Source organism: Podarcis pityusensis (assembly GCF_964106645.2).
Source record: "Podarcis pityusensis genome assembly, chromosome: 13".
NCBI classification, from domain to species: domain Eukaryota; kingdom Metazoa; phylum Chordata; class Lepidosauria; order Squamata; family Lacertidae; genus Podarcis; species Podarcis pityusensis.
This window is the reverse complement of record NC_138038.1, coordinates 42,954,603-42,974,197: the sequence shown is the minus strand read 5'-3', so window position 1 is coordinate 42,974,197 and position 19,595 is coordinate 42,954,603. Positions and strand designations below refer to the sequence as shown.

Below are 19,595 nucleotides of genomic sequence, written 5' to 3'. Positions count from 1 at the left end.
ACCTTTTCTGTGGGAAATTCCCCTTCATAACTCACTGCCCACCCACCCGACCTTGCTCCAGGCAAGTCCGAAACTCTAGTGCCACCTAGTGACCAATTTCACGTAAGAGGGGTTTTGAATTTGTTTTCCCTTCACGTGCCAACACAGCTGCCCTAACTTTTCGTACGGTGCAATTTTGCATGGTGCAGGGCAAATGGATAGAGAAATGCTTTCCAGCCTCTCATGAAACTAGAACTCAAGAATATTCAGCGAAGCAAGATGTTAGAAATTCAAGGCAAGACAAAATGAAGTACCTCTCCACACAGTGGTTAGTTCTACTACAGAATTTGCTTGGCAAGGAATAGCATCGGGCATCAACCTGGGTGATTAGAAGAGGGCTAGACAAATTAATGGAAGGCAAGGCTGGGTGATATATCAATACAGTAATACCTTGAAAGTCAAATGGAATCTATTCCGAAAGTCCATTTGACTTTCAAAATGTTCAGAAACCAAAGCATGGCTTCTGATTGGCTGCAGGAAGCTCCTGCAGCCAATCGGAAGCTGTGGAAGCCACGCTGGACATTTGGCTTCCGAAAATTGTTTGAAAACCAGAACACTCACTTCTGGTTTCTGATTGTTTGGGAGTCGAAACGTATGAGTTCCAAGGCGTTCAGCAACCAAGGTACGGCTGTATTTCGCCCCAAACCAGTTTGAAATCCATATTGTCGTATTGGTTTCATAGTTTTTCCGCCTGGCAATGTATAGTGAATCACGATGTCTGTGAGGGTGCGTGCGCTATGCAAAAATCACAGTGTGGGAAAAACTTCGAAGCCAGCCAGTGCCTCTCTATAGCACCATCCTTATTTCAGACACTGTGATATATCAGTATATCGTGATGCTTAGCTGGTGATATATCACCATGTTGAAAGCCAGATATCACCCAGCCCTAATGGGCACTGTTGGAGACAGGGTGCCTCTGAACGAACATTGCACAGAATCGCAAGAGCTGGTGTGCTCAGGTCCTGCTTTGAGCTGCCCACAGGAATCTGGTCTGCCACTGTGAGGATGCTGGACTAGATGGGCGATTGGCCTAATTCAGCAGGCCTCTCTTCTTCGGTTCTTATAATAGCCAGGCAATAGAGGAAAGACAGTCAGGGCCTGGAAGGAGAGGCATAATTTGAGGTTGGGGTTTGTTCTAGAGATCCTGCTCATTTTGGGCATTGCAGAGAGTTTAGACCAAGCATTTGTTCAGATCTGTTTACAGGGAGGTTAGGTTCAGGAACGCGGGTGGCGCTGTGGTCTAAACCACTGAGCCTCTTGGGCTTGCCGATTGGAAGGTCAGCGGTTTGAATCCCCGTGACGGGGTGAGCTCCTGTTGCTCAGTCCCTGCTCCTGCCAACCTAGCAGTTCGAAAGCACGTCAAAGTGCAACAAGATAAATAGGAAGGTAAACGGCGTTTCCATGCACTGCTCTGGTTTCGCCAGAAGCGGCTTAGTCATGCTGGCCACATGACACGGAAAAACTGTCTGCGAACAAACAACGGCTCCCTTGGCCAGTAAAGCAAGATGAGCACCACAACCCCAGAGTCGTTCGCGACTGGACTTAACTGTCAGAGGTTCGTTACCTTTACCTTTTAGGTTCAGGAACCTATTATTCCACATTTCCTAGTGCATTTCCCCCTTACGTTCCTCACTCCCCAAAGTCCAGATTTTGTGTGGGAGGTTGTTGCTCAAGAGTCCCAAATCAACTTCTGTTCAGTGTTTTGCCACTTGCCCCTTGTCTAGAGAGCATGGGTTCGGGCAGTTTCCCACTTTCTAAGCTGGGGTCTGGACGGTTTGGCCTTTCCTCACAGCTTTCCCTGGGAAAACCCACTTTTTTCAGTGATAAATTGGTGCAAAACATCCATCCAGAGAAAATCTACTTGGCATTTGCTCTGGTTCAGTAGTAAAGACTGGATTTCCCTGGAGGAAAGTAGAGGGATAAGGAGAAATCTGGGTGGCCCTGGAAAATAGTGTCAGTTTGTAGTTGCTCAGGCCCAGTGATCTGTCCATGGTTCTGAAATTCTCCTGTCCAACTAGACTTCTCCATGCCCTGGACCTATGCTATATCTCCTCTGTCTGTCTGTCTGTCTGTCTATCTGTCTGTTTCTTTCTCTCTTATGTCCTCTAGGATACTGAACTATCTGCCTCTTGATCATGGACCCCAGACTGCTGGCTGTTCCTACATCCTGAGTCATGTTGTAACTTTCAACCTTCAGGGAGCCGAGGTGCATATGCACATGAAGCTGAGCATGGTTACATCCAGGTCTTAAAAGACTGAAATACAAACTGACCTCTCTGCCCTTTGCAGCAGGAAGCAATAAACCAGGAAGCCTTCTGTAAACTATGGTTTACCATTTTCTCCTTAACTAGGAGATCATGGTTTAACAGTTTCAGAATTAAGCCAACTTCGACCCACGTCGAATACTAAGACTTAACAAGCAAAAGCTATCAAAAGCAAAAATCAGGAGGCCAAGCTTCGTTTAATATTCTGTATTAGTTTCCTTGCCTATTTCAATCACATGAGGATGAAAATAGCCACACACAAAACACTAGCGAGCCCTTAATCTTATCATTTCACTGATTAAAATTGACCCACATGGGTTAATCAACTAAAGCTTTCGTTGAATGAAACTGATTTAGGTAGAGAGGGGGAATGTGGACCCCGCAGATGATGCTGAACTACAACTCCCATCGTTGCTGACCATTGGCCATGTCACCAGGGGCTGATGGGAGCTGGAGTCCAACAGTTGGAGGGCAGCTCATTGGCTACCCCTGGATTAAAGCTTTATTCAGGGTCCCAGCAACAAATTTTGGAGTCTACGCATGGTTTAGCAGTTTGTTCAAGAAAACAATGCTATTTAATTTTTCATTTCACTGGGTACAGAGACATGAGATGTCAGCACAGCAAACGGAGATCATCTAAAGTACAGCCATCAGTGCAGCACGTTACGGAGAGGGTAGAGGGATTTTTCTCTCTTCTATCCACGGAATGAAGCCCTCTTTTCCCTACGGCTCTCTTGGCTTGGTCAAAAATCACATCTTCATTCTGGAGGGGGTTTCCTCGATCCGCTTCATTAAAACATAAGGAAAAGCACAAGATCATTTCGTAAGAACTTCAAACAGAGTGTTGAGCCAGCGGACTCTTTTTAAGGCAAGGGCGAACAGTTCTGGTCACCTCAACTCAAAAAGGGTATTCTAGCACTGGAAAGGGTTTAGAAAAGGGTGAGCAAAAAGACTGAGAGGATGACACAGTTCCCTAATGAGGAAAGGTTACGACATTTGCAGCTTTTCAATTTAGAGAAAAGGCAAGTAAGAGGAGACATGATAGTTAAAGGTAAAGGACCCCTGACCGTTAGGTCCAGTCGTGACCGACTCTGGGATTGTGGCGCTCATCTCGCTTTATTGGCCGAGGGAGCCGGCGTATAGCTTCCGGGTCATGTCGCCAGCATGACTAAGCCACTTCTGGCACAGCAGAGCAGCACACAGATTGCCATTTAACTTCCCGCCGGAGCGGTACCTATTTATCTACTTGCACTTTGATGTGCTTTCTAACTGCTAGGTTGGCAGGAGCAGGGACCGAGCAACGGGAGCTCACCCCATCATGGGGATTCGAACCACAGACCATCTGATCGGCAAGTCCTAGGGTCTGTGGTTTAACCCACAGCGCCACCCGCGTCCCATAGGAGACATGATAGAGGTGCATAAAATTCTGCATGTTGTAGAAAAAGAGGATAGATTGTTTTCTCCCTTTCTCATAACACTGGAACTTGAGCTCCTTGGAGAATACAGAAATGTAATGAAATAAATGAAATAGAAATCACATTTTCCTAGCTAAATTATTAAACATTAATAATAATAAGTTTATTACTTGTACCTTGCCCATCTGACTAGGTTGCCCCAGCCACTCTGGGTGGCTTCCAACGTATATAAAAACATAATAAAACACACAGGGCTGCTGCCTTCAGATGTCTTCTAAAGATTCTATAGTTACTCATCTCCTTGACATCTGATGGGATGGCGTTCCACAGGGTGGGTGCCACTACCAGAAAGGCCCTCTGCCTGATTCCCTGTTCAACCTGCTCTTTAAGAGAGGAAGCACGGTTTTGGGATTACCTGAGAGATCTCTAGAGTAGATGGCCAGAAGACGCTTCTGGATATGGACTCCACCACAAGCAGCAATGCCAGCTCTCACGAATTCTCTCCCACACAGTATCACAGGCGAGTCTTTCGCTATGGAAGAGACAACCATCGCAAGGCATAGGGAGAGCAACCCAACTGCAGTAACATTCTTCATAGTTCAGATAGATAGTTGGGCTCAAATCAGAGTGAGGCAAGAAAGTGAGCAACTAACCCACAATATGGAGTTGCACTTTCTCCCCAGCTATTATATATACAGGACATCCACTCACTCCATTAGATACGCACCATGGTCACCACACTTCGTATATCAGCTTTTCCTTGTAATATCTTAAGTGCTGGGTGATTTCCCCCCATGCTGGTTTTTGTACTATCATTAAAGTGTATTTGTTCAGCCCTTACGATGATGGAATCGCAACAGATTTGTGAATTTACAGGGTGCAAACCTAGGCAGTGGCGTTAATGTATATTTGCTGCCGATAAATGGGTTTTTTATTGTGTGTGGTGTGTGTCTCATGTCGCAAATGACAACTCCTCCATTGTGCGTGAAGTGAGCGTGTTGGTGTTGTTGGAAGAAGCCACCCACCTCGGCCCAGTATACCTGAAGGAGCATCTCCACCCCCATCGTTCTGCCCAGACGCTGAGGTCCAGCGCCGAGGGCCTTCTGGCGGTTCCCTCATTGCGACAAATCATCAAGAATGCACAATAAAAATAATGTCTGGATGGGCCCTTAATCGTGCTACTATTAACATGGGGAGGCTTGTCCACAAGCCATACTTTCCACCCTGCTGTTGATAGATCCAAAATCAAAAAGTGACAAGAGAATAGTTTGCTGCCTCATCTACGATCTTGCGGCTAATACTTGACCAGAGTAAATTTAAGGAACCGCAGAAAGATGGGGAGGGAAGTCAAGGTATTATATGTAAGGATTGCTTTATTCCGTTTGAAATGTTTATTTGTTATAAATGAAAATTATAAATAAAAATCTTTTTTTTAAAAAAGACAAGGAAACGGGAGCAATGTAGGAAATATGGAATGGCAGCCTAGGGGTGGGTAATCTGTGGCCCTCCAGATATTGTTTGGACTCCTGTTCCTGTCAACCCCAGCCAGCATAGCCAGTGATCAGGGGTGATGGGATTTGTAGTCCAGTAATACCTGAAGGGTCAAAAGTTAACCACTTGTGGGACAGGCATTACACAGAAGGATGTTTCCTCTGCCTCTTCTTCCCCAACTCCAGTGGGTCTAGAATTAAGGCTGCTTTCAGTCTCTTCTTCCTATGAGCCAAGTAGGCAGTTCAGCCATTTGCTGACATGAAAAAGAGCCAGTTTTATTATTTGCTTATAGCAAAGGATGCCTCTGTTTATGACAAAGACATCTCACCGCCGGTTTTTTCGTTCCCTGAAACTTCCCCATCCAAGACGGGCCATTCTCATGGCGTTCAACGTGTTTATCATGAGCGAGTGGATGCAAAGGGGGAAGCGTCAGTGTTACGAGTAATGAAAAGGGCTTGTGGAGGGAGTAATGCAGAAGGCTTTTCATAAAACCGCAATAGAAGATGCAAAAGCCGTTTCATGAGCCTGGTCGACATCTTAGTCATAACAGATTTGTGAACGGAGGAAAGGAAATGTGTGCTATAATGGGCCCGTAATTTTGTTAGTTGTTTGCACAGGTGGTGCAGAAGGGAGGTTTTCTGGTGAAGAGGTGTTTTGTGTTGTACAATGCCTCCATAAGAAACTGGCTTCTACTGAGTCTGGCCATTGGTCAATCTAGGCCAGTATTGCTTGCCCAGGGAGAGAGCACTGTTGAAGGTTCCAGCCAAAAGCTTCTCCCAACCATGTCTGGAATTGCTGGGACTTGAACCTGGGACTTCCTGCATCTAGTGAGAATATTTTATTGCAAAGACAAGCAAGAAATATTGGGTGGGTATTTGGGAGATAAGGGACGCGGGTGGCGCTGTGGGTTAAACCACAGAGCTTAGGACTTGCTGATCAGAAGGTCGGCGGTTCGAATCCCTGCAACGGGGTGAGCTCCTGTTACTTGGTCCCTGCTCCTGCCAACCTAGCAGTTTGAAAGCACGTCAAAGTGCAAGTAGATAAATAGGTACTGCTACGGTGGGAAGGTAAACGGCGTTTCCGTGCACTGCTCTGGTTCACCAGAAGCAGCTTAGTCATGCTGGCCACATGACCCGGAAGCTGTCTGCGGACAAACGCTGGCTCCCTTGGCCCACAGAGTGAGATGAGCGCCGCAACCCCAGAGTCGGTCACGACTGGACCTAATGGTCAGGGGTACCTTTACCTTTTTATTTGGGAGATAGTCATGCTATTGGAAAGTTTTTGAGCAATGCCCGGCATTAAAGATGAAAATGTGATTCAGTTCTAAAGTGTGGGACTATAGTCTTCACTCCCTGTGTTGTTGTTTCGATTAAAGATTTTTGGGTTACCAAAGCACATACATGATACATCGTCTCTGTTTTCAGATCATGAAGTCCTTCTTACAGATCAATTATATTTGATGTGAGACATTAATGTTGTAGGGAGTATATATAAACACACCCAAAAACATTTTTATTTTTAATTCTGTATACGGAGCTGCCTCAGATACCTTCGAAAGGTTGCATAGTTGCTGATCTCCTTAGCTCAGGGGTCTCATAACTCCATACCCTCCAACATTTCACCCATGATATCCTAAGGAAAAGTGGGACATTCTGGGATCAAATCAGAAACTGGGATGACTTCTATAAATCTGGAACTGTTCCTGCAAAATAAGGACATTTGGAGGGCCCGTGTGGCCTCTCTAGTACTGTTGGGGAGACGGGTGGAATGGATCACATGAAGAAAATACTGATTTCATTTAAATAAATAAAAAAGCTCCAATACCAATTAATACTAGCATGAACGATCAGAATGGAAAGCCTTCTGAGATAATTTGTAAGAGGTGTGGTATAATCAAGTTTGGTTTTCAGTTATTATGGGAAAAAATAACACAAGATTAAGTTGGGGACAAGTTAAGGAAGATACACACACACACACACACACACACACACACAATAATAATAATCTGACATTAAAAATAAATAAAAAATATGTAAATAATACTCACAGTAAATAAACTTACAGTGCTACCTCGGGTTAAGAACTTAATCCATTCTGGAGGTCCATTCTTAATCTGAAACTGTTCTTACCCTGAGATACCACTTTAGCTAATGGGGCCTCCCACTGCCACTGTGCTACCGCTGCACGATTTCTGTTCTCATTCTGAAGCAAAGTTCTTAACCCGAGGTACTATTTCTGGGTTAGCTGAGTCTGTAACCTGAACGTCTGTAACCTGAAGCATCTGTAACCCGAGATACCACTGTACAATTTTGCCAATTATATAGCCTCTCCCAACAACACCCAAATGCTCACTTGCTCTCTCACGCAGGAGGGATTGCATTTTTTGACGTGAGACACACACCACATACAATGCAAAAATAAAAGTAAAATAATTGGCAACAAATATGCACTAACACCTCGGATAGCACCCTGTAAAGTCATAAATCTGCTCTGGCTCCATCGTCTTAAGGGTCAGATAAATACACTTCAATGTCTGTTTGAGGAAAATAAAAATGGGGAAAGATATTACAAAACAACAACAAACCTATGGTTACATGAAACATACTCAATAAACACACAAGACGTAACCGGCTGTACTTTTAAATAAATAAGGTACACTTCATAGTATCAAATTGTAGATTTCAACGGAAGTGTCTGTTCATAGAGTCCAATAATCCACATGAAGGGTTGTTACAGTTCCACAGAATCCTTTCACAGAGTCTAAGAGAAGGATTTCCGGAATATTAGCCTTGTTTTGCCATCCTAGGCTTCATCAGTAGTACAGGCTCATATGTAATATTTCAGGATAGTGGATCTGATGAAGCCTAGGATGGCAAAACAAGGCTAATATTCCGGTGGAATAGACACTTATACATGTGTGGACCTTATGCATGAACTGACTAGAGAATGAATTGATCCACTGGGTTTTCTGCTTTTTTCCTTGAACTTTATGAGACTTCCGTTGAAATCTACAATTTGATACTATGAAGTATACCTTATTTATTTTAAAGTACATCCGGTTACGTCTTGTGTGTTTATTGAAAGGTATTACAAGGCAAAGCTGATGTAATAAATGTGTGGTGACCATGGTGCCTACCTAATGAAATGAGTGGATGTCCTGTATATATTATAGTGGGGGAGAAAGTGCAGCTCTATATTTGTGGATTAGCTGCTCACTTTTCTGCAAACACTCTGATTACAGCACCACTCTTTCTAAACCACGAAGAAGGCTGCCACAGCCAGGTTGCTCTCCCTTAAGCCTTGTGATGGCCGTGTCTTCCATCACACAAGAATCGCCTGTGAAGTTATGTAGGAGAGAGTTCATGAAGGTTGTCTTCAAATCTTGCCATAGAGTCTGTATCCAGAGGCACTTTCTGAGCATTTATTCTCAAGGTAACCCAAAACAGTGCTTTCTCTCTTAAAGGGCAGGTTGACCAGGGCTTAATTTAGCTAGGAACACGTGGTTTCTATTTTATTTCATTGCATTTATGTCTCTCCTTTCCTCCAAGAAGCTCAAGGTGGGGGTATCTACGGGACCGCCTCTCCTGGTATGCCCCACAGAGGAACTTACGGTCTTCAAATAAAAACATCTTGAAGGTCCCAGGCCTCAGAGAGGTTAGGCTGGCCTCAACTAGAGCCAGGGCTTTTTCGGCTGCGGCTCCATCCTGGTGGAACGCTCTGTCACAAGAGACAAGGGCCCTCCAGGACTTGACATCTTTCCGCAGGGCCTGCAAGACAGAGCTGTTCCACCAGGCCTTTGGTCAGGGCGCAGCCTGACTCCCTCCTTTGGCAATCTTTACAATACTTTAGTTTATGGTTGCCATCAATTTTGATTTTAATTAATTCTTTGATGTTTTTATAATGTTGCACTATTTTAGTGTTGTTAGCCGCCCTGAGCCCGGCTTCGGCTGGGGAGGGCGGGATATAAATAAAATTTATTATTATTATTATTATTATTATTATTATTATTATTATTATTATTATATTCAGCCTCATTGGATGTCCCCAAGTTCTGATATTATTACACCATGCATAATGCTATAAAGTAGGGACGCGGGTGGTGCTGTGGTCTAAACCACTGAGCCTTGGGCTTGCTGATCAAAAGGTCAGCAGTTCGAATCCCAGCAACAGGATGAGCTCCCATTGCTCGGTACAAGCTCCAGCCAACAAAGCAGTTCGGAAGCACGTCAAAGTGCAAGTAGATAAATAGATACCGCTCTGGAGGGAAAGTAAACAGTGTTTCTGTGCCCTGCTCTGGTTTCGCCAGAAGCTGCTTAGTCATGCTGGCCACATGATACAGAAAAACTGTCTACAGACAAATGTTAGCTCCCTTGGCCAGTAAAGCGAGATGAGCGCCGCAACCCCAGTGTCGTTTGCGACTGGACTTAACTGTCAGGGGCCCTTTACCTTTTTTTAAAAAAAGTTATAAACCCCTATCACATCTCCAACCTTTTCCAGCGCTTCTTGAGGTGGGAAGACCAGGACTTGGACACCCCTGACTTAAGAGAAGTTCTGCTGGATCAAATCCAGAATCTTGCTCAAAGTTCTTATGAAATGACCTCGTGTATTTCTTATGCTGTTACTTTGTTTGGTTTTCTGGATTCTTACCGTGTTGGTTGGCTACCCTGGTCAGCCAAAGGATGGACAATGGCAAGGCCAGAGCCTATGCTCGATTTAAACAAACTTTGGTTCACGCCTCTACTAACGAATGGCCAAAAAAACCCAAATACTAAATTTTAGGTTTACATAATTGGTTAAAAATACAGTGGTGCCTCGCAAGACGAAATTAATTCGTTCTGCGAGTTTTTTTGTCTTGCGAATTTTTCGTCTTGCGAAGCACGGTTTCCCATAGGGTATTAACGGTTTTAAGAAAAAGAAAACAAACTTGCAAGACGTTTTCGTTTTTCGTCTTGCGAAGCAAGCCCATAGGGAAATTCGTCTTGCGAAGCAACTCAAAAAACGAAAAACTCTTTCGTCTTGCGAGGTACCACTGTAAATAAAAGAAACAGGGGGAACTGACTCCAACAGGGTAATCCTTTGCACAGGAAGCCAATGTTGTTGGGGTAATATTGGGATATATCTAAAGTAGTATAAGGAACTGGGTTCCTGATTGCCAAGCAAGGTTCAGCTTGGCAGAGGGAAAACATACCTTGAAATCGGTACTATTCTTTTTTAAAAAATGGGAAGTGCTGGTAAAAACTTGAGATATAGTCACGTTTGGTTTTTAGTTTATTATCAAAAAAAGTAACACAAGTGGTAAAATTGAGTTGGGCAAGTAAAGTAAGATATTTTCTGTTTTTAAAAGACTCACATATATATGCTAGCCCAATTCAGAGCAGCCCCATGAAATAAATGGGCATGACTGACTTAGGTCCTTTAATTTCTATGCGTTCACTCAGAGCAAAACTTAGCTAGAGACAACTCTTGGTTCCTACGAGATATGCTAATATGTTCGTTGTTCCTTGAATTGTACTGTACAACTGCAATGCTGCCTAATTTTTATTCTTCTTCTTACTGATGTAATACATGGTGACCTTCGAAGGGTGGTGGCCATGGCGCAAATCTAATGAAATGAGTGGATGTCCTGTATATATAATAGGTGGGGAGAAAGTGCAACTCCATATTGTGGTTTAGCTGCTGACTTTCCTGCAAACACTCTGATATGAGGACCGCTCTTTCTAAACCATGAATAAGCTTTTGACAGCCGGGTTGCTCTCTCTCTGCCTCGTGGTGGTTGCCTATCGCGTACCAGGAAAAGAACGTATCAAACTGTGCGGGGAAGAGTTTGAAAAAGCTGTCACCAATTTTTGCGGTGAGTTTTGTGGGCGGCTATCTCCCGTACCTCCTAATTTGGAACTATTATAGATTTATTGGTTTTGATGTGTTTTATTTTGATCTTGTCGTGAGCTGCGTGGAGAGAGGCAGGAAGACCTGTTTTATACAAATGTCACTGATGCCTCCGGATAGAAGTTGCTGGAAACTGCTCCGGCACGTGGGTTGTGCTTGCAGATGTCCCACAGGATGCTAAAATGGCCCATTGGCCTGATCCAGCCTTTGCACCCGAGAATGAGCTGAAATTCCTCATGCTGGCTGCCTGCCTTTGTTCTTGGGAATGAAGCCACACGGATAAGCAGTGTGCAACCTACAGTTATTTAGCACAATCTTTCCTAAACCTTGGGTCTCCAGCAGTTTATGGACTATAATTCCCATCATTCCCGACTGCTGGACTTGCTAGCTAGGGATGATGGGAGTTGTAGTCCAAAAACGGCTAGAGGCCCAAGGTTAGGAAACACTGATTTGACAGGCCTCTGTTGCTTTGTTTATTGCATTGTGCTTAAATCCCTTTCTCTTCCTCCCCATTTTCATCCTCACAAAAAAGTTATGGAGGCAAGTCTGGTTGAGAGTATGTGACTGGCCCAGGCAACCCAGTGAGTTTCATGGCTGTTTCATGTGAATCCTGGTCTCCCAGGTCCAACACCCTAACCGCTAACGCCAGGCCTGCTCTCCTGTTTGCAAGCCCATCAAAATCTCCCCACATTCAGCACTGGAAATCCTAAATAAATAATACGCAAGAAATTTAACACCAACGAATTATTACTGAAATGAACTCAAAACGAAATGTTAATTTTAAGTTTATTTCAATAATCATTCATTGATATTAAAGGCCCACTGAAAAAGTTTTCTATTCCATCTGGCTTACACAGGCTCTCAAGATGGCATATTTCTACGGCTGTTAGCTGATTTCTTATTCTTATTTAAATGATAATAATATTCATTCATTCATTCCCCACCCATCTGGCTGGGTTTCCCAGCTGGGCAGCTCCCAGCAGAATAGTAATAATAATAATAATAATAATAAGAAGAAGTCAAAAACTAAAACTTCCACAAACAGAGCTGCCTTCAGGTGTCTTCTATAAGTCAGATAATTGTTTATTTCCTTGACATCTTATGGGAGAGTGTTTCACAGGGCAGGCGCCACAACCGAGAAGGCCCTCTGCCCAACTTTTATATGGTTTTCAATGTTATGCCTTTATGTATAATAGTTGCAAACGGCTCTGATGTTTTTTATAGATAACAGTAACAAAATATGTTCTAAATAATTGGAAAAATACTTATTTCATTTAAGAATTGCATCCCATAAAGCACCCCAATTGTTGAATTACTAACAATGAAGAAACATATAACACACACACACACACACACACACTTAACAATTTCACATGCAAAACAGGTGCAGACCGGGATCAAAATCTATACATATAAGGCTGAAAATATAAGAGAAGGTGTCTATCTTCATTATTATTATTATTATTATTATTATTATTATTATTATTATTTCTCTATTTATATTTACTTATTAAATCATTTCAAGAGCTGGGGAAATATTTATGTGTGTCTTGTACATCCATTGCTGATACATACTATTTATTTAAGAAATGCTATGAAATGCTTAATGTTCAAAAAAAATCTCCACATCACAGACGTGAAACAGAGACATGAATTATCCAATAGAATACGTGTAAAATCAACATTAGGAACATGGTGATCCCTTAAGGAATCTGGGGCCAAGCTGCTAAGAGATTCGTGTACCAATGATAAACACTTGCAATTTGGCCCAGGATGTGTGTGTGTGTTGTGTGTGTGTGTGTGTGTGTGTGTGTGTGTGTACACACACCAGACCCAAGGCCTATCCAGGCGCACTGACTTGGGCCCAACATTGGGGATCCAAAAACTGCCCGGCAATATATTGAGGGGCCTGAAGCCCCTTGCGCCCCCTATACCCGGCGTCCCCGGGCCCATCTTGTCCAGTGTCCTGTTCTCACAATGGTCCTCAGGACCTGAGTGCAACAGTGCAGTCCACCTTTGCTTTGTTTGCAAAAGTTCCCAGGTTCAATACCTGGCTGCTCCAGGTAAGGTTAGGAAACACTCCATTTCTGAAATCCTGGAGGACTGTTTCCAGTCAATGTAAACAGTCCAGAGCTAGATGGACCAACTGTCTGACTCAACATTAGGCAGAAAGTGTGGCAGACTTTCCACCCAAGAACAAACAACAGTGCAAACAAATCCTCTTTCCACAATGCTATTCCAACTATCAGCAGCTTTTATTCTTACAAAAGAAAACAAATTTTATATTTGTGCATGTTCGCACCCTGAGTAAGTGGCTGTGCCTTTTGTCATTTGAAGCCCCTCTTGCCAAAGGAGACAGGCACCTAAAAGCCTTCGAACGGCTTATTACAATGTGCACACACACACATGCACAGATCTGGGGGAACCTTAACAACTTAACAAAAGCATGTGCAACAATCCATATTTAAGGTGCCCACGAGCTTCTTTTTCCTGTGTGCGTTGTCAGCAAAAACTAACAGAACCGAAACTTAATAAAGCAGCGGGGTGGGAGGAAACCAGCAGATTTTATCTACCAGGGAATTACCGTATTTTTCGCTCCATAAGATGCACCTGACCATAAGATGTGCCTAGTTTTTAAGAGGAGGAAAACAAGAAAAAAAAATATTCTGAACGAAACAGTGGATGTATGATTTTTGTGGTTCATGCTGTGGCCACAGACATGTGATCTGATGGTGAATTTGGGGTGACCCAATGCAAAAATCCTGAGGATCCATGTGGATCCGTGCTTTGTAACCACATTTTTGCGCCATTGTGGCCCCATGAAACAGTGGGTGCATGATTTTTTGGGTGCAGGCTGTAGCCATGGACATGCTATGTGATCTGATGGTGAATTTGGGGTGACCCAATGTAAAAATACTGAGGATCCATGGGCTTTTACCTCCCCACTCCCAGGCAGCCTCTGCTAGCATCCCTTATCTCTCTTCCGATCCCACCGATCAGCTGTTTCCTTTCAACACTCCCTTCCCTCTTGTTTGCCTTAGTGTAGTGTCTTTTCCTTAGCTGGAGCAGGTTTTTGCTCCTCTTTTTCTTCTAATTTCTCTCCTTATTGCTTTAGTCTTCCTGTTTCCCCCCTTTGCAAGTTTGTTGTCTTTACCTCCCCCCTCCCAGGCAGCCTCCTTTATCTCTAGTGTCCCTTATCTCTCTCCCCGATCGGCAAATGATCAGCGACCTTGTTTCAACACCCACTTCCCTCTTTAAAAAAAAAAAAAAAAAGCATGATCTGCTTTTTGCCCCTGGGCAATTTGGCTCCAGGCACCACGCATTCACTCCATAAGACACACAGACACTTGCCCTTACTTTTTAGGAAGAAAAAAGTGCATCTTATTGAGCGAAAAACACGGTACTACTACTAGACACACTTTTTCCTGGGTCAGGTTAAAATATTCTGGAGGGCAGAGGGAAGATCAGGGAACGCAAAGCGGTAGTTGCTCTCCAGAGTCTGTTTGGGTACCACGCGCTGTCCTTCAAGCAGCATGACACTCCGCTCAGGGCCAAAGATGGCTGACACAGCAAAGCTTGGCAGAGGCAAGAAGGCAGGCCGCCGGAGGGCCGACCCCATAGCCCGGGCGAAGTCCCCATTGGTGGTGGTAACGGCGGATGGTGCGACACCGTTCAGGATACCCCGGACGTCCTCCCGCTCCAGCGCATGGGCCAGGATGCCTACCAAATCGGCCACATGGATCCAGGGAAAAGGCTGGCGGCCAGAAGCGATGGGGCCTCCCAGGCCGAGGCGAAAGGGCCACAACATCTGGGCAACAGCCCCGCCCTCTCTGCCCAGCACCACACCTACAGGCAAAGAGAGGAAGAACAAATAAAAATTATTGCTCAGGGAGTGCAAGCTTACTGGCAAAAGGCACACACTTATAGGGAAGCCATGCAGGTGAGTTGCACAGGGTTATAGCTTGTACAAGCTTATACAGAAGCATCTCCTGGGCTTGGCTTTACACAGGTCTGGAAGTTAAATCACACTCACAGAGAGCAAAGAGGAAAAGCGTGCTGGTCCTATCGGAGCCGGATGGCTGATTCAGCAAGAAGAACAGGATGCTTACCCTTCCCATCTGCCTTGAGTGTACAATCATTTGTGGCACATCCTTAATAGAATCTGGGAAAGGGGAATGAGAAGGTTCCCCATGGTGGTTTTGGTGGGGTTCCCATGTGGTCTCAAGCCTGCTGGGCTTCAGTGGGATCGCTGCATCTCGTGCCTTCAGGCCACAGTTCGGACCGTTGAATTGGGGCGCAGGAGCCTGTAAGCACCTGCTACTCTCACCCACATTGTATGAATGAATATCAGCCTCGGAGGCAGACACACAGGCGCCAAGGCTATGAGAGCTATGATCTCACCCTTGGCCTCTCATGTCTCTGGGCTTTCACACGCCACATCCAAGCTGACCCCATGTCTCCAAAGATGCCCTTCTCTCTATTGTCGGCCCTTACTCCCCAACTTACCAGATCTCACTACCACCTGGCGTGTGGCGTCACCGGGGATTTTCGCTGCTGCCTCCCAACGGGTCACCAGGCGAGAAAAGAAATCAAAGTCTCCGCCAGGACTCTCTTCTGTGTATTCAGTGGTGGGGCTGGGTCTGTAGTACCCTGGGGTTGGGACACACCTTTTACCAATAGCGTGACTTATCTTATACCCGGATTTTACCTAACCAGCCAACCCTGAATAATGTCACAAGAAAGCTGTATTAAGGCTTCCTAAATCCCCATCTGCTTTTAACTTCGGAAGTGACAATCCTGAAGGGCCCTTTTGTTTCCTTTTATTTCTTTCCCAGTTTCATGTCTTTCTCTTAGGCTTCTATCTCTCTGACACATGCTTCACTTAAGCCCTTCTAAAAATCACTTAAAATCCTTGGTAAGCCCACTCTGCCTCTAGCCAGCTCTGGATGTCGTGCCCTCCCAGCTTCCCTGCGTATGTGTTCCCCCCACTGCCAACAGCACACCACCCCTCCTTGTCCCCAGGTCCTGTGAGGTCACCCCCTTACATAACCTATGTTCTCAGTCGGTCATTCTACTGTTGACACATTCACCTGAGCACACAGAATGTTTGTAGGCATTCCATAGCATCCCTAACATTAAAACAGGCTGCAGCCGGCATCCTTCCTCAGACTCCTAGGTGTTGGCATACCATTTTCTTTTCATATTTGTAAAATTGCTTGTGGAGTCATAGGACACTGTATGTTCACAAGCTCCCAAGATTGAGGGGATGCGCTCTGCCCCCACAGTTATTTCGCTACCAGCAACCACCAAGTGGATAGCGAAGCTACAGTTTTAGCTAGCATGGAAGTAAATACCTACGCCGGTGACAAGGATCCAGGCAGAAGGTGGGCGCTCAGCTCCTGCAATGGCTTTCGCCAAAATATTTGTGGTCTCTATCCGACTGGCAACCACTTCCTGGCGGAAGGACTCATTCCACCTGCAGCATTGGAAGAAACTACCCTTGTATCTCTATACATAATGGCTTTTACACAAGTCTCTGAGCAGCTTGCTAAGTTTTTCCCCACATGCAGCCCACAGTCTGGACCACCCTGAGTGGGAGCAATCCCTTCCACCCTCCACCGATCAGGTGGAATTGATTCTGTCCACTAGACCTCTGACAACTGTCCCTTGGGCCTGTCCTATCAACCGCTTGTTCCTTCCCCTCGGCTCAGCTTTGATACTACAGCTAGGAATACAGATAACAGGGTCAGCTGCAAAGTCGTATTAATCACCCTGAGTGATCTCATCCAGGGACCTACCTACGGAGGGGGTTAAGGACATTTTCTCCAGCTAGGTTGACCACACCTTCACAAGGAGGGAGCCCCAAGCGGGAAACTTCATCCTAGGAGGAGGAGGAGGAATGTGCAGCATTAGTCTCTCTAGCTACAAGCGCCTCCCCTGCCACTCAAATTTGCCCATCCCACTCCTCATTGATTCTCCCTACCGATATGCAACTTGGCATCCAAGGGTAGGAGTGAAACTGTCTTTTCTGTTTGTTCTACTGGCCCCAATACTTTATAGCTACCTAGCATATGTCTGTCTGGGATAGAATGTGGCCTCGGGAGAAACCCAAGGGCCTAACAGAGAACCTCAGAGGGCCACATTGTGGCTTCTGGCCTGAGGTACCCACACTTAAGTTAAAAGAACAACAAATAGCTAATTGTGGCTCCCCTCCTACCGCCTCTCTGAAGCCTGTTCTGGAGGCCACTTGTAATTTGGCTGTGTAATTTGTGCCTTTATGGTCACGTCCAGTGTGCCAGCATTTGGCCCTTGGAGGAGTTGGAATGTGGTGGTGTGGCCCTCAGAGCTGAAAAGGGTTGGCCACCCCCTGGTTAAAATCACAGCAGCAGGGCCAGGGAATTGTGGGAATTCTGCACATGCTTAAAATAAGCCCTCATCACATACCCAGGTAGTCCGCCCTTTTCCAGGATGGCGGGAAATCAAGGTGACATCATGCCCTCGGCTCCTCAGCAATTGGGTTAAGGCTCTGCCAACAAATCCAGTCCCACCACCTAATTTCAATATGAAAAAATGTAATTGCATTTTTTATATATAAAGGATTTTATTTTTGTAAGTAATGGCTATATACAGAGAGATAATGGGACAGCTCACCAGGCAATCAGAGGAAAGGTGGTGGGTGACACACAAAAATTACCCCCTCCCAAATAATCAAGAGGCTTTACCTTTCAAACTGAGTAAGGCTGTAATCCCAACCCCATTTACCAAAGAGTAAGTCCCACTGAATTTAATAGGACCTGCTGCTGAGTAGATGTGCTTAGGAGTTAAAACAAACAAACAAACAAACAAATAAACATACAAATTCTGTGGCCCAGTCCTATGCAGGTACAGAGTACCTCCTACCCTAAAAAGTAACAGCTTGTGAAATAGTGTGGGGATGCCTCTGATGAAGCATAAAGGGAATGTTCTACAGGACCTCCTCCATCTTTATATGTATGCATAAGATTACAGATGAATGCACTAGCTGTGTGAGTGATGCTTAATATCACTGAGAACCTGAGGCAAACCAATAGCCAGGTGGGCAATGGAGATATTTTACTGCAGAATCATAGAGTTGGAAGGGACCCAAGGGCCATCTAGTCCAACATGTCTGCACATACCCCATGCAATGTGTCTGTTTCAGGCTGACCAGAACCAAAAAAAAACCCTTCTTCTATAACCAAGCTTTGGACTTTAACTAATTGTGACCTTTTTGAAGTGGGTGAGATGCATGTCTTATTCCTCTTGGTTTTAATGTATCCATTGTATGGGGCTGGTGTGGAGGGTGTTGTCTGCTTGTTTCCTTCACTGTAAATCCCTTTGGCCGACTAACAAATTTAATACATAAATAATAAGTTAAGAAGAAAGGTAATTGTGTCCCTTTCATTCCTTCAGAAGCTGGGTAGAAAAGGTGGTAGTCTCTAAAACAAGCATTGCAGGGCAGGTGGAAGACGCTATTGTTCCTTACTTGCCAGGTAAAGACACTTGCCCTTTATTTAGGCGACACGGCTTTGGTGAAATCGTCAAGAACTCTGGGCATGGGGCTGTGGGTTCAGATCTCCACTCAGCCAGGGTGTCCATGGGCCAGAAGTTGTCTTTTGGACTAACCTATTTTGCAAAGTTGCTGTGAGGAAGAGGACCATGTCCACCACCTTGAGCTCTTTGGAAAAAGTATAACAATAAATTGAGCAGCCAGATCATAGAACTGTAGAACTGGAAGGGCCATTTAGTCCATGGGTAGGCAAACTAAGGCCCAGGGGCTGGATCCAACCAATTGCCTTCTATACCCAGCCTGCGGACGGTCCAGGAATCAGCATGTTTTTACATGAGTAGAATGTGTCCTTTTATTTAAAATGCATCTCTGTGTTATTTGTGGGGCATAGGAAGGAGAGCCAGCAACATCCTGAGATAATGGACATGAAACCCACAGATTCTGCTCAGGGGTCTGCTCGCCTGGAGGAAGGATACGCTCTCCACTGGGTCCCGTTTGGAGGTGTTCATGCCCTTGGACTCTGCTTGCCTGCAACTCAAAGCTGGCTGCAAATCACAACCTCCAAACAGCAACCCAACTCTCGGTTTCCTTTGCAACAAAAGCTATTCAAACCTCTTTTGCATAATAATAATAATAATAATAAATAGCAACAGTAACAAGGTCTTCTGGACCACCCCCCACCCACGCTCCCCTCCCCGCCCAGGCCCCTTCCTAACTCACCCACTAAGACTCTCATAGCTAAAGAAGCTGCCTGAGCGCGCGTGCAGCGGGGAAAGACGCTCAACAAGCCCACGGATCAATCAAGACCATAGAGATGGAGGGGAGGCAAGCGGCTAGACGAACGAGCTGCCCGCACTTCCGGCAAAGGCTCGCTTACGAAAGGTAACCAAATGGTGCCGCTTTGCTCTTCGGCACCTCTATGGTGCCATCCGCGGAACGCGAGAGAAGCGGGTTAATGTCGACCCGGAAGCG

General features: G+C 45.1%; 1 protein-coding gene across 1 annotated transcript; it reads right to left on the bottom strand.

The window, feature by feature from the left end:
• Nucleotides 1-13,331: 13,331 nt before the first annotated feature.
• Nucleotides 13,332-19,489, bottom strand: SDR39U1 (short chain dehydrogenase/reductase family 39U member 1). The gene is made up of 6 exons (XM_080978231.1): nt 19,344-19,489; nt 17,540-17,646; nt 16,894-16,976; nt 16,450-16,571; nt 15,602-15,745; nt 13,332-14,941 (listed from the first exon to the last, which is right to left on the bottom strand). Exons 1-6 carry the CDS (start codon nt 19,357-19,359, stop codon nt 14,526-14,528), a joined length of 888 nt encoding a protein of 295 aa, XP_080834357.1. The 5' UTR covers nt 19,360-19,489; the 3' UTR covers nt 13,332-14,525.
• Between the last annotated feature and the right edge of the window lie 106 nt (nt 19,490-19,595).